At 42.0% G+C, this 14,589-nt stretch overlaps 1 protein-coding gene across 2 annotated transcripts in view; it reads right to left on the bottom strand.

Moving 5' to 3' along the window:
- Positions 1-14,589, bottom strand: part of LOC124545218 (fatty acid synthase-like) — a 435,708-nt gene that overhangs the window by 340,895 nt on the left and 80,224 nt on the right. For both annotated transcript variants that reach the window (XM_047124086.1, XM_047124089.1), the window contains exon 7: positions 5,631-5,867. In XM_047124086.1, coding sequence (XP_046980042.1) covers positions 5,631-5,867 — 237 coding nt within the window. The remainder of the gene's footprint in view (positions 1-5,630; positions 5,868-14,589) is intronic.

The following is a 14,589-nucleotide window of genomic DNA, read 5'->3' as shown; positions in this document are numbered from 1 at the left end:
GCAACTACTACTATTAAAGTCAATCAGCACCACCCAACTAGAAAAGTGAACAATCTCAATTCTGATGATAATGTGCCTGATACGATAAACATGGAATGTGACCCTCCATTTTCACCACGAGTTCGAAATTCCTCTGTTAATTTATCTCAAAACTACTGGAGTGATTCTGTTTGTTATTTCTCTACATCTAAAATATTGTACAAAACTGATAGAACTTTTGTTTGAGACTGAGGGATTTTGTTTCTGAAACTGAATAAGAAATTAAAATCTTTGAATTTCAACATTCCCTTTCTTTAAATTTTCAGATTAATTCCAGTTGTAATAACTTCAAGTTTAACAAATATATTTCAAGGAAGATGCAATACATGAAAGTCACAGATCAAGTAAACAGAGTAAAACATGTGTACACTTTAACAGTCAAATCATAACTGAGTCCCAGTGTAGTGGCCACTGGCTGGCTGGCCGCTTAGGTGGCACTGCTGCTGCATGGCTGGCAGACAGCGCCGCATGTAGAGGACGCACGTAACTGTGCGGCAGCACTTTGAAAGATCGGTGAGTCACAACACTTTTGCCCCCTTTGAAGTTTTTGCACAGGTCTTGATGGAGGTGGCCTGTAGGTTGCTAACGTCCATAGGTGTTGTTTGTCTGGCCGTAAAGTCTCGAGGAGGAGGCTTCCCGTACAGACGGAAGTGTCCTCGATGATAACGGGTCGAGATGACAGGAGACGTGGGGGTCGAATTTGCTGGGGCCCTGTGCACCAATCTGCCCATTGCGGCAAGTCCGGTTGTTATAACAGGATACATGGGCGATGTGTCCGCGTCCGTAGGAGAAGGAGGCGAGTAGAGTTGCTCTGACAGATGATGGTCATCTGGTTCCTGCATGGGCACGTCTCCTGGTGGCATCAGTTCTTGTGCTGGCACCGATATGATGGTGAGAGGACTGCGTTATGGGTAATGAGAGACTCCAGTATCCCGAGCATCAGGTAGTGCCGAAGGTGGTATAGCGGCATCCGGACAGGTGTTGCCAGCACACAAGGCCGAAGCTGGTCCGAATGACGCACTGCAACACCCGTGTCCATCTGGATTTCATACAGGCATTGGCCATGGTGTCGTAAGATGCAGCCAGGACTCCATTTTGGTCGTCAGCGGTGAACCGGCCAAGCGAAGGCACCCGCGGCCGTGAGGTGGAAGGCCGCAGAAGATGAAGTAGCGTGCGGTAAGAAGCCAGAAATTGGAGAAGCACATCATCAGCAGCAGAAGTCAGGAGTTTCCTCATCTGAGCCTTAAATGTGGGGACCAGTCGTTCAGCCTCACCATTTGACTGTGGATGGAATGGAGGGGCCGTGACATGCATGACGCCATGGCGGACACAAAAATCCGCAAAATCATAAGAGGCAAATTGCGCACCATTAACAAGAGTAGAGGGAAGGCCTTCCAAAGAGAAAATGCGAGCTAGAGCATTGGTGGTTGCCGCGGTGGTAGGCGACGTGCAACGGACAATGAAAGGAAAGTTAGAGTGGGTGTCAATTAAGAGAAGCCAATAAGTACCTAAAAATGGTCCCATGAAGTCAGAATGAATACGCTCCCAGGGCTTCTTAGGCAAAGGCAACGGTGACAAAGATGACTTCGCGGCGGCGGCCTGTGACGCACAAGGGCCACAGGCAGCGACCATGTGTGCGATTTCAGAGTCGATGCCGGGCCAGTACACATGACGGTGCGCCAGAGATTTTGTGTGAGAGACACCCCAGTGCCCTTGATGAAGGAGGCGCAAGACTGAACCACGCAAAGATGCAGGTATCACAATACGCGGCGTAGCATTTACGGTGGAAAGGAGGATAACACCATTCCTAGTCATGAGGTGGTAACGCAAAGTGTATTAGTTCCGCAACGGATCAGAAATCTTAGGAGACGGACGATCTGGCCAACCCTTCTGAATACAGCGTAAAACTCGGGAGAGGGTAGGGTCAGAACCTGTAGCAGCCGCCAGCTGGTCCCCGGTGATGGGGAACTGGGCCACAACCCGCTGCTCGGCAACATCCAGGTGGAAACACAAAAGTTCGTCCCTGTCGAATGCCAGATCAGGACCCATGGGAAGGTGAGACAGTGCATCAGCATTCGCATGTTGAGCCGTCGGCTGGAAATGAATCTCATAATTGAAACGAGACAAGTAAAGAGACCAACGCTGGAGGCAGTGTGCAGCCTTGTCGGGAAGTGACGTTGATGGATGAAACAAGGAAACAAGTGGTTTGTGATCCGTAACAAGATGAAATTTTGAGCCATAGAGAAAAACACCAAACTTATGAAGAGCATAAATAATGGCCAAAGCTTTTGAGAATACTTTTGTTGGGCATCCATGAGCGTGGAGGCATAAGCAATGGGTTGTTCAGAACCATCAGAAAAACGGTGCGCAAGGACTGCACTGACCCCGTATTGAGAGGCGTCCATGCCAAGAACAAGATGTTGGCCAGGTTGATAAGTAGCCAGGCACAGGGCCTGTTTCAGCATAGTCTTCAATTTCTGGAAAGCCGCATCGCATGACACGAACCAGTGAAAAGACACGTTTTTATGCAACAGGCGATGCAACGGCTGAGCCACCAAAGCAGCAGATGGTAAAAACTTGTGATAGTATGCTATTTTCCCCAAGAAGGCCTGCAGTTCCTTAACAGATGTAGGGCGAGGAAGGGCATCGATCGCAGCGACAATTTGCTGAAGCGGACGAATACCATCCCGAGAGAGTTGAAACCCTAAGTACGTGATAGATGCCTGAAAAAATTTTGGTTTCTGAAGATTACACTTAAGACCGGCAGTCTGTAAGACATGAAAAAGTGTGCGGAGATTCTGAAGATGTTCTTCAGTGGTGGAGCCAGAGACAACAATGTCGTCCTGGTAATTTATACACCCAGGGAAAGTGAGTAATAATTGTTCCAAGAATCGCTGAAAGAGAGCAGGGGCGCTGGCAGCCCCGAATGGCAATCGTTGGTATTGATAGAGGCCGAAAGGCATGTTAAGGACCAGAAACTTCCGGGAAGCAGCGCTGAGAGGAAGTTGATGATAAACTTCTGACAGGTCAAGTTTTGAAAAATACTGGCCTCCAGCAAGTTTAGTGAACAATTCTTCAGGTTGAGGCATAGGGTAAGTTTCAATAAGGCATTGAGCATTTACAGTGACTTTGAAATCACCCCAGAGACGAATATCACCATCTGGCTTAGCAACGACAACAACAGGAGAGGACCACTCACTGGAAGTGACAGGAAGCAAGACCCCTGAAGCAGTGCGACGATCCAGCTCCCGTTTGACCTGATCACGAAGGGCCACAGGAATGGGCCGAGCCCGAAAAAACTTAGGCCGAGCAGTGTGCTTGAGTGTGATATGAGCTTCAAAGTCATTTGCATGGCCTAACCCAGGACGAAAATGTCGGCGACAAGGAATCCAATTGAGCATAAAGAATAGCATCAGAGACGCTATTGACAGAGTCATCTATGGAGAACCCAAAAATGCGAAAGGCATCGAAACCAAAAAGATTCTCCGCTTTACTATGGTCGACCACAAATATGAGAACAGTGCGAACGACAGATTTGTAAGATACCTCAGCATCAAATTGTCCCAAGAGAGAAATATTCTGTTTATTGTAAGCCCATAATTGCCTAGTGACAAGTGACAGGATTGGAGAACCCAACCAAAGATACTTCTGAGAATTGATGATAGTGGCAGCAGAACCAGTATCCACCTGCATACGAACATCCTGACCAAGTATCTGGACAGTGAGGAATAACTTCCCTGAAAGGGAAGAAGTTCAAGTGACAGACAACACAGAATCAGAATCAGCATCATGTTCATGAACATCATGTATGTGGTCAGATTTGCAAACGGATGGCACATGACCCTTTTTTTTTGCATTTGTGACACATGGTCCAACATTGTGGACAATCTTCTCGTGAATGTTTCGTAAAACACCATGGACATGAAGGAAGTTGCCATGGGTTTTGCTGCAGTTTCTTAGAGGTTTGTTCACAGTTAGGCCGAGGCTGTGCCTGGGAGCATACTGCGGCCACGTCAGCCAGCGGGGACACGCCACACTCATCGTCAACATCGCACAGAGGTTGTATTTCCCCAACGTTGCCCCATGCCTCTATTTGTGCTCCAGCAGCACAAGAAATTTCAAAAGACTGAGCGATGGATAGGACTTCATCTAGAGTCAGATTTGCCACTTGAAGGGCACGTTGCCTAACTTCTTTGTCAGGCGCCGATCGGATAATAGCATCCCATACTATGGAATCGGCGTAGGATTCTTTGTGAACTTCAGTAACAAATTTACACTTTCTACTGAGGCCGTGAAGTTCAGCAGCCCAAGGGTGATAGGATTGATTCGGTTGTTTTTGACCATGATAAAAGGCAACATGAGAGGCTACCACATGCATTTGCTTTTGAAAATAGATGGACAGAAGTGAGCACATTTCAGCAAAGGACAAAGATGCAGGATCTTTCAAAGGAGCCAATTGTGACAACAACCGATACATTTGAGGTGAAATCCATGAAAGGAACAGAGACTTACATGTTTGTTCATCTGCGACATGAAATTCCAAGAAGTGCTGTCGAAGACGTTTTTCGTAATCAGACCAGTCTGCCACCATCTCATCGTTAGGAGTAAATGTAGGTAGAGACGATGACGAGAGACGCCCCGCATTTGATGCCGCGACGAAATCACGAATTGCATTTGTGAGAAGCGTTTGCTGTTCTATGAGACCTTGCAATAGTTGCTCTAAAGTAGCCATGGAAACATGAGGGTCAACAATGGAAAAGAAAAATCACTACCTCATCGCCAATTGTAATAACTTCAAGTTGAACAAATATATTTCAAGGAAGACGCAATACATGAAAGTCACAGATCAAGTAAACAGAGTAAGATGTGTGTACACTTTAACAGTCAAATCATAACTGAGTCCAAGTCTAGCGGCTGCTGGCTGGCTGGCCGCTTAGGTGGCGCTGCTGCTGCATGGCTGGCAGACAGTGCCGCATGTAGAGGACGCGCGTAACTGCGTGGCGGCACTTTGAAAGATTGGCGAGTCACAACACCAGTATTATGAAGCATATATATATAAATAATAACCTATGCAAGATGCAACAGGTGAAAGTACTTGGTGCCCAAAACTCACCTCTAATAAAACTGTAGCTTGAGATTATTTTATTTAGCATTTCAGCATATTATATACTTATGAGCTCAAGAAATGCACTCTAAGCTGTAGTCTTGAAAAGTAGACAGTGATAAATCACTAACAATATAATGCCTGAAAATGAGCATACAGTGAAAGGCAATATGTATTTACAACCCTGCATTTCTAGAAACAGCAAACACTGCAAATGAACTATTCATGGATTCAAGAGCAGTATTGTACTGGTTAAGAGTTAACAGAGATCTCCCTCCCTCTTCATAAGGCTTACTGTGTCTTTTTTAGTCATCAGCAATATCAGTTATTTGTTTCACTCTCCTAAAAGTAATTATGATCATGTGAATAAAATAATGATCACAGCTCAGTAATTCTAAACATGTAAAATTTTGCTAATGTAAAATGATTCTATAAAGAGACATTTCACTATAAACTGTTTTGGAATAATTTTTCTAATGAAGCTCACCTTTACTCTACCTTCTTCCAGTGCTGCTACCCCTGCACGTGGTTTTTTATAATGTGCATTTGCTGGTATTATTCCTGATTCCATACTGAGGATAACCTTGGCAATGGAAACAAATCCAGAAACTGGTTCTGAATGTCCAAGATTTGACTTCACAGATCCTATTAGTAGTGGGCAGTCACTTGTCTTTCCAGAACAAAATACATTGTCTATTGCTCGCATTTCTTCTGGATCACCTGCCTGAAATACACAAAGAAAACAAATATCAGAGAACTTTGCTTTCTTTTAAACCCAGAGTGTTCACATTAAATCTGATGGGACTTGTTTCTGTTCCTCTCTGCATGGAGTACCTCATCCTGTTGTTGGCCGGTCATGTTAGTTGTGATAATCAGCATTTTCCTGTCAGAAAAACCTCCTTCAGAGATATCTTTAGAATTGATTCCCAATGTCTGGAGCAATTAAGTCTTTCTAGCATGTATGGAAAGTTTTCAATCATTCTGATATAATGCAAAATGTAGGAATAGCACATCATCCAGCAACTCATGCAACTTTACACTAGGAACAATCTAAAGAAGAGAAAACAATAAAATTATGAGGCAGGACAGGTGGTCAGTAACTACGTTCAAAGGGCAGAGGTCCTGACTTTTGGAATTGTTTGTTCCTTCCTCAGGTAGGGAAGGGTAGCCCGTCAAAGTTTAGAAAGGAAGGTGAGGTAACTCTGATCCCAGGATGAAAGAGAGTCATCTGTTGTGAGGATGAGGGGAGACGAAGATGAAGACGTCAGAAAGGGTGGGAGGTCAAAGACAGCACCTCTGTAAGCACTGTGTCAACTTTAGCTCAGAAATGACAAGGACAGAGTGAAAACTTCAGGTTGTTTAAGAAGAAGAGAAATTAAATGACAAGAGTAAATAAGAATTAGGAGAAAAAGGATATATGGAAAAAACCAAAGACTGGGAGAGAGAGGGGGAAGGGGAGGAGAATGAACAGGAAATAGTAAAAAATGAGAATGAGAGTAATAAGAGGCAATAAATAAAAACAGTAATGAATGGAGAGAGGTGGTGATGGTGGGGAATCTATGTTAGTAGAGTTTAATAAATACGATTGTTGGAACTTAAATAGTGGTAACTATTTACTCACAACCAATACAAAAGAGTTACATGTTTGCACCTGTTACTGTTCTTCAAAGTAGTCATCAGCATCATGTAGAATCCATTGCTAGTGATGTGGAAGCCATAGTAAACTGTTAGCAGACCCTGTTCTCTTGATAGTGCGAATGGAGTGGTCTGCTGCCTGTCGAATCTCTGAAACAGTTCTGAAGCGAATGCCACGAAGTGGTTCCTGCATCTTTGGAATCAAATCAAAGTCACAAGGACTAAGGTTTGGGGAGTATAGTGGATGATACAGTACTTCCCAGTCCCATTGACCAAACAGAGCAGCCACAGCTTGCGCTGTATGCTCCTGTGCATTCTCGTGCCAAATGACGGGTGGGTTGTGCAGAAAGTGTCGCTGCTTCTTTCGCAAAGCTGGTCATGGATGATGCTCCAAAAATGAACAGTAATACTGTGCACTGATGGTCTGCCATTGAGGAACGTAATGCGTTAGGATAACACCATCACAGTTTTATACAAGAATCACCATAACTTTCACCATACTGGGCTCTGATGCACTTTTGACTTTCCTGGCGACCCATAATGACACCATTCATCATTCATGCTCATAGCACTCCAAGAGCGTCTGATCAGCGTCGTAATGCATCCATTTCTGCATTTCTGTCAAGTCATACAGAACCCATCATGATACAATTTTTTGCATGCCCAGGCATTCCTTCAGGATGTGAAGCACAGTTTTATGTGCTAATCCTGTTTTGTGGGCGAGCTCATGAATTGCATGGCGCCAATTACTGTCCACTAATGCAGCAACAGCACACACCTCTTCTTCAGAGATGCTAGGATGACCTGCTCGATGCATGTCTGCCACAGTTTGCCAACCTTCGTTGAAGGCTTTTACCCAATGTGCCACTGTTTTGTATGGCAATGCCAATTCCCCACATGCTTCTTGAAGACCTCAATGACACTGTCATGCTGTACAGCCCCTGGCACATTCAGTCTTGATCCAAATATGTTGTTCCTGTTTCAGAAACATAGCACGACATTGTTATGTTAGACTGCTTGCTCACAAGTGACTGTGTCCCTCTATTGTGCACCACCAGCGATGTGGGACAGGTGAGTCCATTTGCTCGGAGGTAAGGTAGATATGCCAACAAAGTGTGCTATCAGTGACAATAGCAGATTCAATTGCATAGTGTCTCCACAGTAGTGTTGCAACTATTTAAATTCCAACCTACCAAAAAAGAAATAAGTAATAATGAAAACAGAGAGGCGGGTGAGTGTATGTTGTTAATAAAGCTTTAGTTCAGGATGATGTCAGGATGTGAGCATATGTTGGAGGGCAAAGTTTCCATCTCCAGAGTTCAGGGCAAGTAATACAGATTGGGATATAGTGTTGCAAGATGGCAAATAGATTAAAAGTTAAGTAAGTGTCCTTCCAGAGAAACGTAAATTTTGCCGTGAAAAAGAAATCACGTGAAAATTGTAAGGATAAAATTACGAAACTGAATGAATGCATAACAGCAAGACAGATCATCCATTACTGAAAAGTGGTCTAATGTGAAGTGCAATAACAGCAAGACCAACGTGCAAAATCGGAAAAGCTGTGAAAGTTACACAAGCTTCGTGCACGAAAACACATTTCAAGTATTTTCAACTGCCAATGGTGAAAATACAACATACAGTTTGCATGAATGATGGGAAAAGCAAAAAGGCTCTGTGAGTAAGGTAGGAGAAGAAAATTTATTGACACAAACAAGTGTGAATGAGGTCAATGTAAATGTGCCGAACAAAAATTGTGCCGAATTTTTTGGTAAAACAATACGATTCCCACATTGTGAACTTCAATAACAGGAAACTGCTTGTGCTTTCAGACAGCCATGGTCATGGACTTGCAAGTAAGGTAAAAGAAACAACTAAAACATATTTCTGTGGCATAGTGAAACTGAGAGCCCCATTTAGTGAAATTAAAAAAATGACTGCATTTGCAGAGGTAAAAAATCTGCACGAAAGAGACTTTTCTGTACTTCAGGGAGGCACAAACAACGTCTACAAAAATGAAACAGCGAGTGCAATGCACAATCTTAAACAGTTTATGAGAAATGTCACTCACAACAAATGTAGTAATGGTGAATATTCTGCATCGCTATGATCTTGTAAAATGGTTATGTGTTAATACGGAAACAAAAAGTGCCAACAATCAGTTTGCAAAAAGCTGCAGACATTTTAAAAATGTGAAATGTGTTTATATAAGCAATATTGGACATAGATTCCACACACAACATGGACTTCACTTGAATGGCTTGGGGAATGAATACCTGGCAAACCTGATAACCAAGGAAATAATAAAGCACCAAAATAAATTCAAAACCAAAATGATAATTTCATCGCCATCGCCAGACTCCATAACGAAAACACTTAAAAAACAGGTAAAAGCATTAGAACCATCATCAGCACCAGCAAAGCATGTAAAAAAAGACAAAGTGTTAACAGAAAGAACAGTGGACCGTGATTTCAATGACAAGAGAGCTACAGTTCCTCATCATCCAAACATTATTTTAAATGAAAACAAGAAAAACCAAGAAAACACGGAAATAGTGGCAGAACCAACATTTGAAGTGTCAGAAATAGTATCACCATCAACAACAACAACAGCAACAACAACAGAAATGGCATTATTAAGTACATTAGCAGCAACACCAACTGCAGCAACAAGAAACTCACCACAGACCAATGTACAGGTACATCCCGAGGGTTGCAGGAAACCTGTCCTTCTCAAGGATTTTTGGTATCTCACCAAGACACGGGAACCAATATGGCAGCACAAAACCTAAATAAAACTGTAACCAGTTCTCACCCTAGTCGCTTGCAGATTTTAAGCCTAAACATTCAGTGCCTTAGAAATAAATCATTAGAACTTGAAACAACGAATGGTGCAAACACTGACTGCATGTGCATCATGGAGCATTGGTGCAGAACTTTTGAACTAAGTATCATTAATATTCATCCATATAAGTTGCCAAGAACATGTAAAATGCCTGACAACTGCCTTGAAGCATATTAGACTGCAAGCCTCCACCTAAATCTGAAAAAGGGCCTTTTTGCCACCCAAGAAATGAATACTTCTGGCATATAATGAATGGTGATGGAGTCAACCCCAATACAGAGGAAAATAACAACAGTTACAGGTTTTTTGGTTATTCAGCACACTTGTGTTGTGAAAATTTTTTGTGGAGTGCGCAGATGTTCCAAGACACATCCCTTGCAAGAGGTAATGCAGGGAGCTGCCAATTTTCCCTGGAACAAGATGCAAGAAAGCTCTTTCCTTGTTCTTAAGGAGGCACTGACTTCTTTCTCAGTACTAGCATTGTATGATGAGAATGTTGGGGCAGAACTTCACAATGATGCTAGTGATTACGGGATAGGTGCAGTTCTAGTTCAAATTCAAGAAGGTGCAGAAAAAGTGTTATCTTATGCTCGCAGAGTACTCTCCGATTCTGAGATAAACTATTCTTTAACCAAGTAAGAGTATCTTGCAGATTTTCAGACCATCAAAAAGTCCTGTCCATATTTATTTGGTAAACCATTCACTGTTCTCTATGCTGGATGACTAGCCTGAAGAATCTCTTGGGTAGACTGGAGACATGGGAAGTGAGGCTTAAGGAGTACGACATCACAGTGGTATACAAAACTAGATTCAAACACAAAGATGCTAACTGCCTTTCAAGGAATCCTTTGGTAGAACACAATAATTGGATGATATCACAGTCATCACTGCATTAAATGACATAGCTACTGAACAGAGGGAATATCTAGCACTGCTGAAAACCATAAAAGCCTTGAATGAAGAGGACTAACCAGAGGAGAATTCCAATTAATAAACAGAGCACTGTTAAGTGGAACTATGGTCCAATGTTGCAGAAATGGGTGCATTCCATCTCATCTATGGCCAGCTATCCTAAAGTATTCCCTTGGTGCTCTGGAATCTTGTCACCTCAGATTTGTGACAACTTTAGACAGAATCAGATGCAGATATCACTGCGCAGGTTCTTCCCGTGAATTAGACACTATTTGAACCAATGTAAGGAATGCCAATGACAGAAGTACATACCACAACCAATCTAGAACATCTAGTATCAATTCCACCTGCAACAGCATCAATCCACTGAATCAGAATTGATCTATTGCGGACAGTCCTGAAGTCAACAAACTGGAATTGAAGGTAATAGTCTGCACTTATTACTTCATCTGCTATAGTGTCACTAAAGCTGTGTTGATAGCCGTAGCTCTGAAATTTACAGAATCCCTCATAGAAGATATCACTTTGAAGCAAAGAGCATCCAAAGTAATGATCTCTGATGGTGAAAATGTTTTCCAGTCAAGACTAGTGACAGAGGTAATTTCACAACATGACATCACTCACAGGATGACAACTGCTCATCATACACAGACAAATGGATGCACAGAAAGTTTTAATAAGATGTTGGCAGATGTGCTCTCAACATACATTGATGTCAAACAGAAAGACTGGGAGGACATTCACATACAATGCTGTGAAGTAAGACACTACAGGATTCACACCATTCTTTTTGCTTCACAGTTCTAATGCTGAAATGACAATGGATACACAATACCTGTATCAGCTGAACAATGTTCAGGATGATTACATGAAACACCTAATCATCAGTGCTGAAGAAGAAAGGCGTGTGGCTCACATATGGACTCTGGAAGGCCAGGAGTTTGACCAAGAGTAATACAATGCCAATCACTGGCCAGTGAGATACAGTCTGGGAAACGTGGTATGGATTCTTATACCTGCACAGAAAGTGGGACCACTGGAAAAGCCACTAAATCACTATTTTGGGCCATATTGTGTTCTTCACTGCTTTTTGGAAATCACACAAAGTCAAGGATTATGACCCTTCATCAAGAAGACAAAAGAACAAAGATGTCATCCATGCCCTCCGTATAGAGCCCTGCTACAGTCCGTCACTAGATGATCATGAAGCCTCAATGGGTGATGCTACCTTCGATGCTCATCAAAAGTGAAGAGGATGTAACAGCATGACCAGAATGCAAGGATCTGTCAGAAACATCACATAGAGGACAAGTTAGAAGATCTAGATCCAGAATGCTTTAGTTGGCTCCAATGAGAACTTTTGAAACAACAAGTCACTGTTTCTCCAGAAAAGGGAGCAATGCCGCAAGCAGTGGTGCATGCTGTGAGGCATAGTGGTTAGTGTTGCTGGCTGGTGTCATATGCCCATCAGTTTAAACTTGACCACCAGACATTGTTATTTAGTATTCATCATTTCTGGAAGGTTCTTGAAATACATTATATTTTTAAGTAACAATTATGAATAGGATAGTTGTTACTCACTATGTAGTGGAGATGCTGAGTCACTGTTGGGCACAATAAAAAGACTGTGAGGTAGCGAGTTTTCAGCCAAAAATAGCTGCATTGGAAATAGACAACATACACACAAACACTCTCACAAACATACTTTACACTCACATGACCACAGTCTCTGCCTGCTGAGCCCACACTGCGAACAGCAGAGCATTGAAATTTTCTGAGGGATAAAAATAAACATTTTGATTCTGTCTTAGTAACAAAGCTAAATTATTTTCAAAATATCATTACTGTTATCACAATTATTGATTATATAAGTTATCAATAATTACTTGTTCTCAGTGTGTGGTATTAATGTGGTGGAGGTTACAGATTCCTCTCACAGGCCACCCACTACACAAATAATAGTGCTTTGTCAAGTATATCACTGATGATAAAAGTGGGAGATATACGTAACAAATGCCCAATATCTCAAGAAAGTTTCTTCTCCAAGTTGCAGAAGCAGTCCAGAAATTGCTTCATTATTCACTTCGAGACAGATAAATGAATTAATTGACAACATGACACAGCAGTAACTTTATAAGGGCTACCATCTGCTGTACACAGTGTTATTATTATTATTAGCAGAGTGGTTAGACACAAAGCATTAACAACCTGAAGTCATCCAGTTTCTGCCAGTTCAGAAGCAAGGACTGCAGCAATCAAGTGATTACAAACAGTAAGTATAGTGCACACATCTGAACATATTTGATTTTAAATGGGGTTGCAGTATGCAGGTTAAGCAAGTGTCACTATGGAGAAGCGTAATGCTTGGGAAGTATGTTTTGTAATAAGTGTCAACCATCACTGTGAATAGTTAGCTTTCTTACCTGAGAACGAGTTGAGGTTAGCACTTGTGACGCACCACTAATTCCTTCATCATTCATTCTAATACACCCACACGCAAACCAAATTTCATTCATCTTTCATCATTTTAAAAATAAAAGTATTCCAAGAAAAGTATTTCATTCTATAGTTTAGTTAGGTCTGAAAGTTGGTGATAATGTGGGGGAGGGGCAGCAGAGGGTGGGGGGGTACTACCTAATGTCTGACTGCACTCAGGGATAAATGTCTAAGAAAAGTTGGGAACCACTGCTGTAGAGAGATCACTACAGATGACTGGTGTGAGAAAATGAATATACAAGATTGCATTAAAAAGAACATTGCCAAAAATGTTAAGCCTCTGGAATGAATGGACCAATGTATATGCAATTCTATACATGTACATACCAACTGCAGGCATGTACATGACTATGAGTTGCTATCAGCTGTAATGGCTAGAATGGCCACCAGATTACATTAATGTTGTCACAATATGATCCAAGTTCCCAGGTCTGACAAGGTATATAATCGACATGCAGTGAAACAGATGGTTGGTAATCATTCTGGGGGACTAAAGAGAATCACATGTGCTTCCATGGAACAATATTAGCAGCACTTGATAGAATTCGAAAGAGGTGTCATTGTCCACCTGCATGTGACCAGAAGGCTGAATTGTGCAGACATGTGGGGACTTTGGGTGTGAAGGCACCCCACTGTCAGACTGAATGGGAATGTTAGGGAGAATACATGTACTGTCAAAGCATTGCTGAATTATTGTCTGAACATATAACAGGAGGATTTGCTACTTATGGTTTAAACAAAACTACACCAACCAACTGGATACAAGTAATTGACTCATTACAACATACCATGTCATCTCCACTATTGACTGATGGTTCACAGAAGTTTGGTTACTGAATGAGCAGAATACCATTAATACAACACAGGTGGCAGTCTGTGGAATGATGCCATACCTGGGAAGTAATTCCAATTAACTCTGACAGTAAAGCAGTATTTCACAGATATCCTCTGTCTTTGTGTGTTACTTCTCATGAGACAACATCCTCGTACTAACTTTCTACATGAGAATGCTCATTCGCATATGTTATGCGTCTTGATGATTCCTTCAAGATGTTGAAGTATTTCCTAGGGCAGCAAGATCAATCAGCCTGTTCCTAACAGAACATGTGAAGCACCACCTGAGACATCAACTCCATTCTTTTGCTAACATCCAGTATGTTGTGGACCAGTTACAACAGTTGGCAAACCCCCGCCCCCATCCCCCGCCCCTCTTGGCCCCCCATCCAAGGTAGAAGACAGTTACAGTAGTGACAGCCTTCATCCCAACTGAATAAGTAGCCAGGAACAAAGGAATACAACATTCGACTGACAAAGGACCAGCAGTAAGGTCATATTGTCAATTTCATTGTTCACTTAACTTGATTTTGAAATCAGTGAAATAAAACTGCATAAGTTCTCAATACCTAATGTAGCATTTCACTTTTTTGTTTACTTTCAGATGCTAATATTGTTTCCTACTGAGTGTATTTAAAAATAAATAAATTAAAAACTGTTCCAGATTTACCAATATACAAGGGTAAGTCAATTATTATCCACAATTCAGTTATATTTTTGTTTATTT

The sequence above is a fragment of the Schistocerca americana genome, chromosome 8 (genome assembly GCF_021461395.2).
Source record: "Schistocerca americana isolate TAMUIC-IGC-003095 chromosome 8, iqSchAmer2.1, whole genome shotgun sequence".
Taxonomy (NCBI): domain Eukaryota; kingdom Metazoa; phylum Arthropoda; class Insecta; order Orthoptera; family Acrididae; genus Schistocerca; species Schistocerca americana.
Note: the sequence above shows the minus strand (reverse complement) of the source record. Positions and strands in the feature narration are given on the sequence as shown.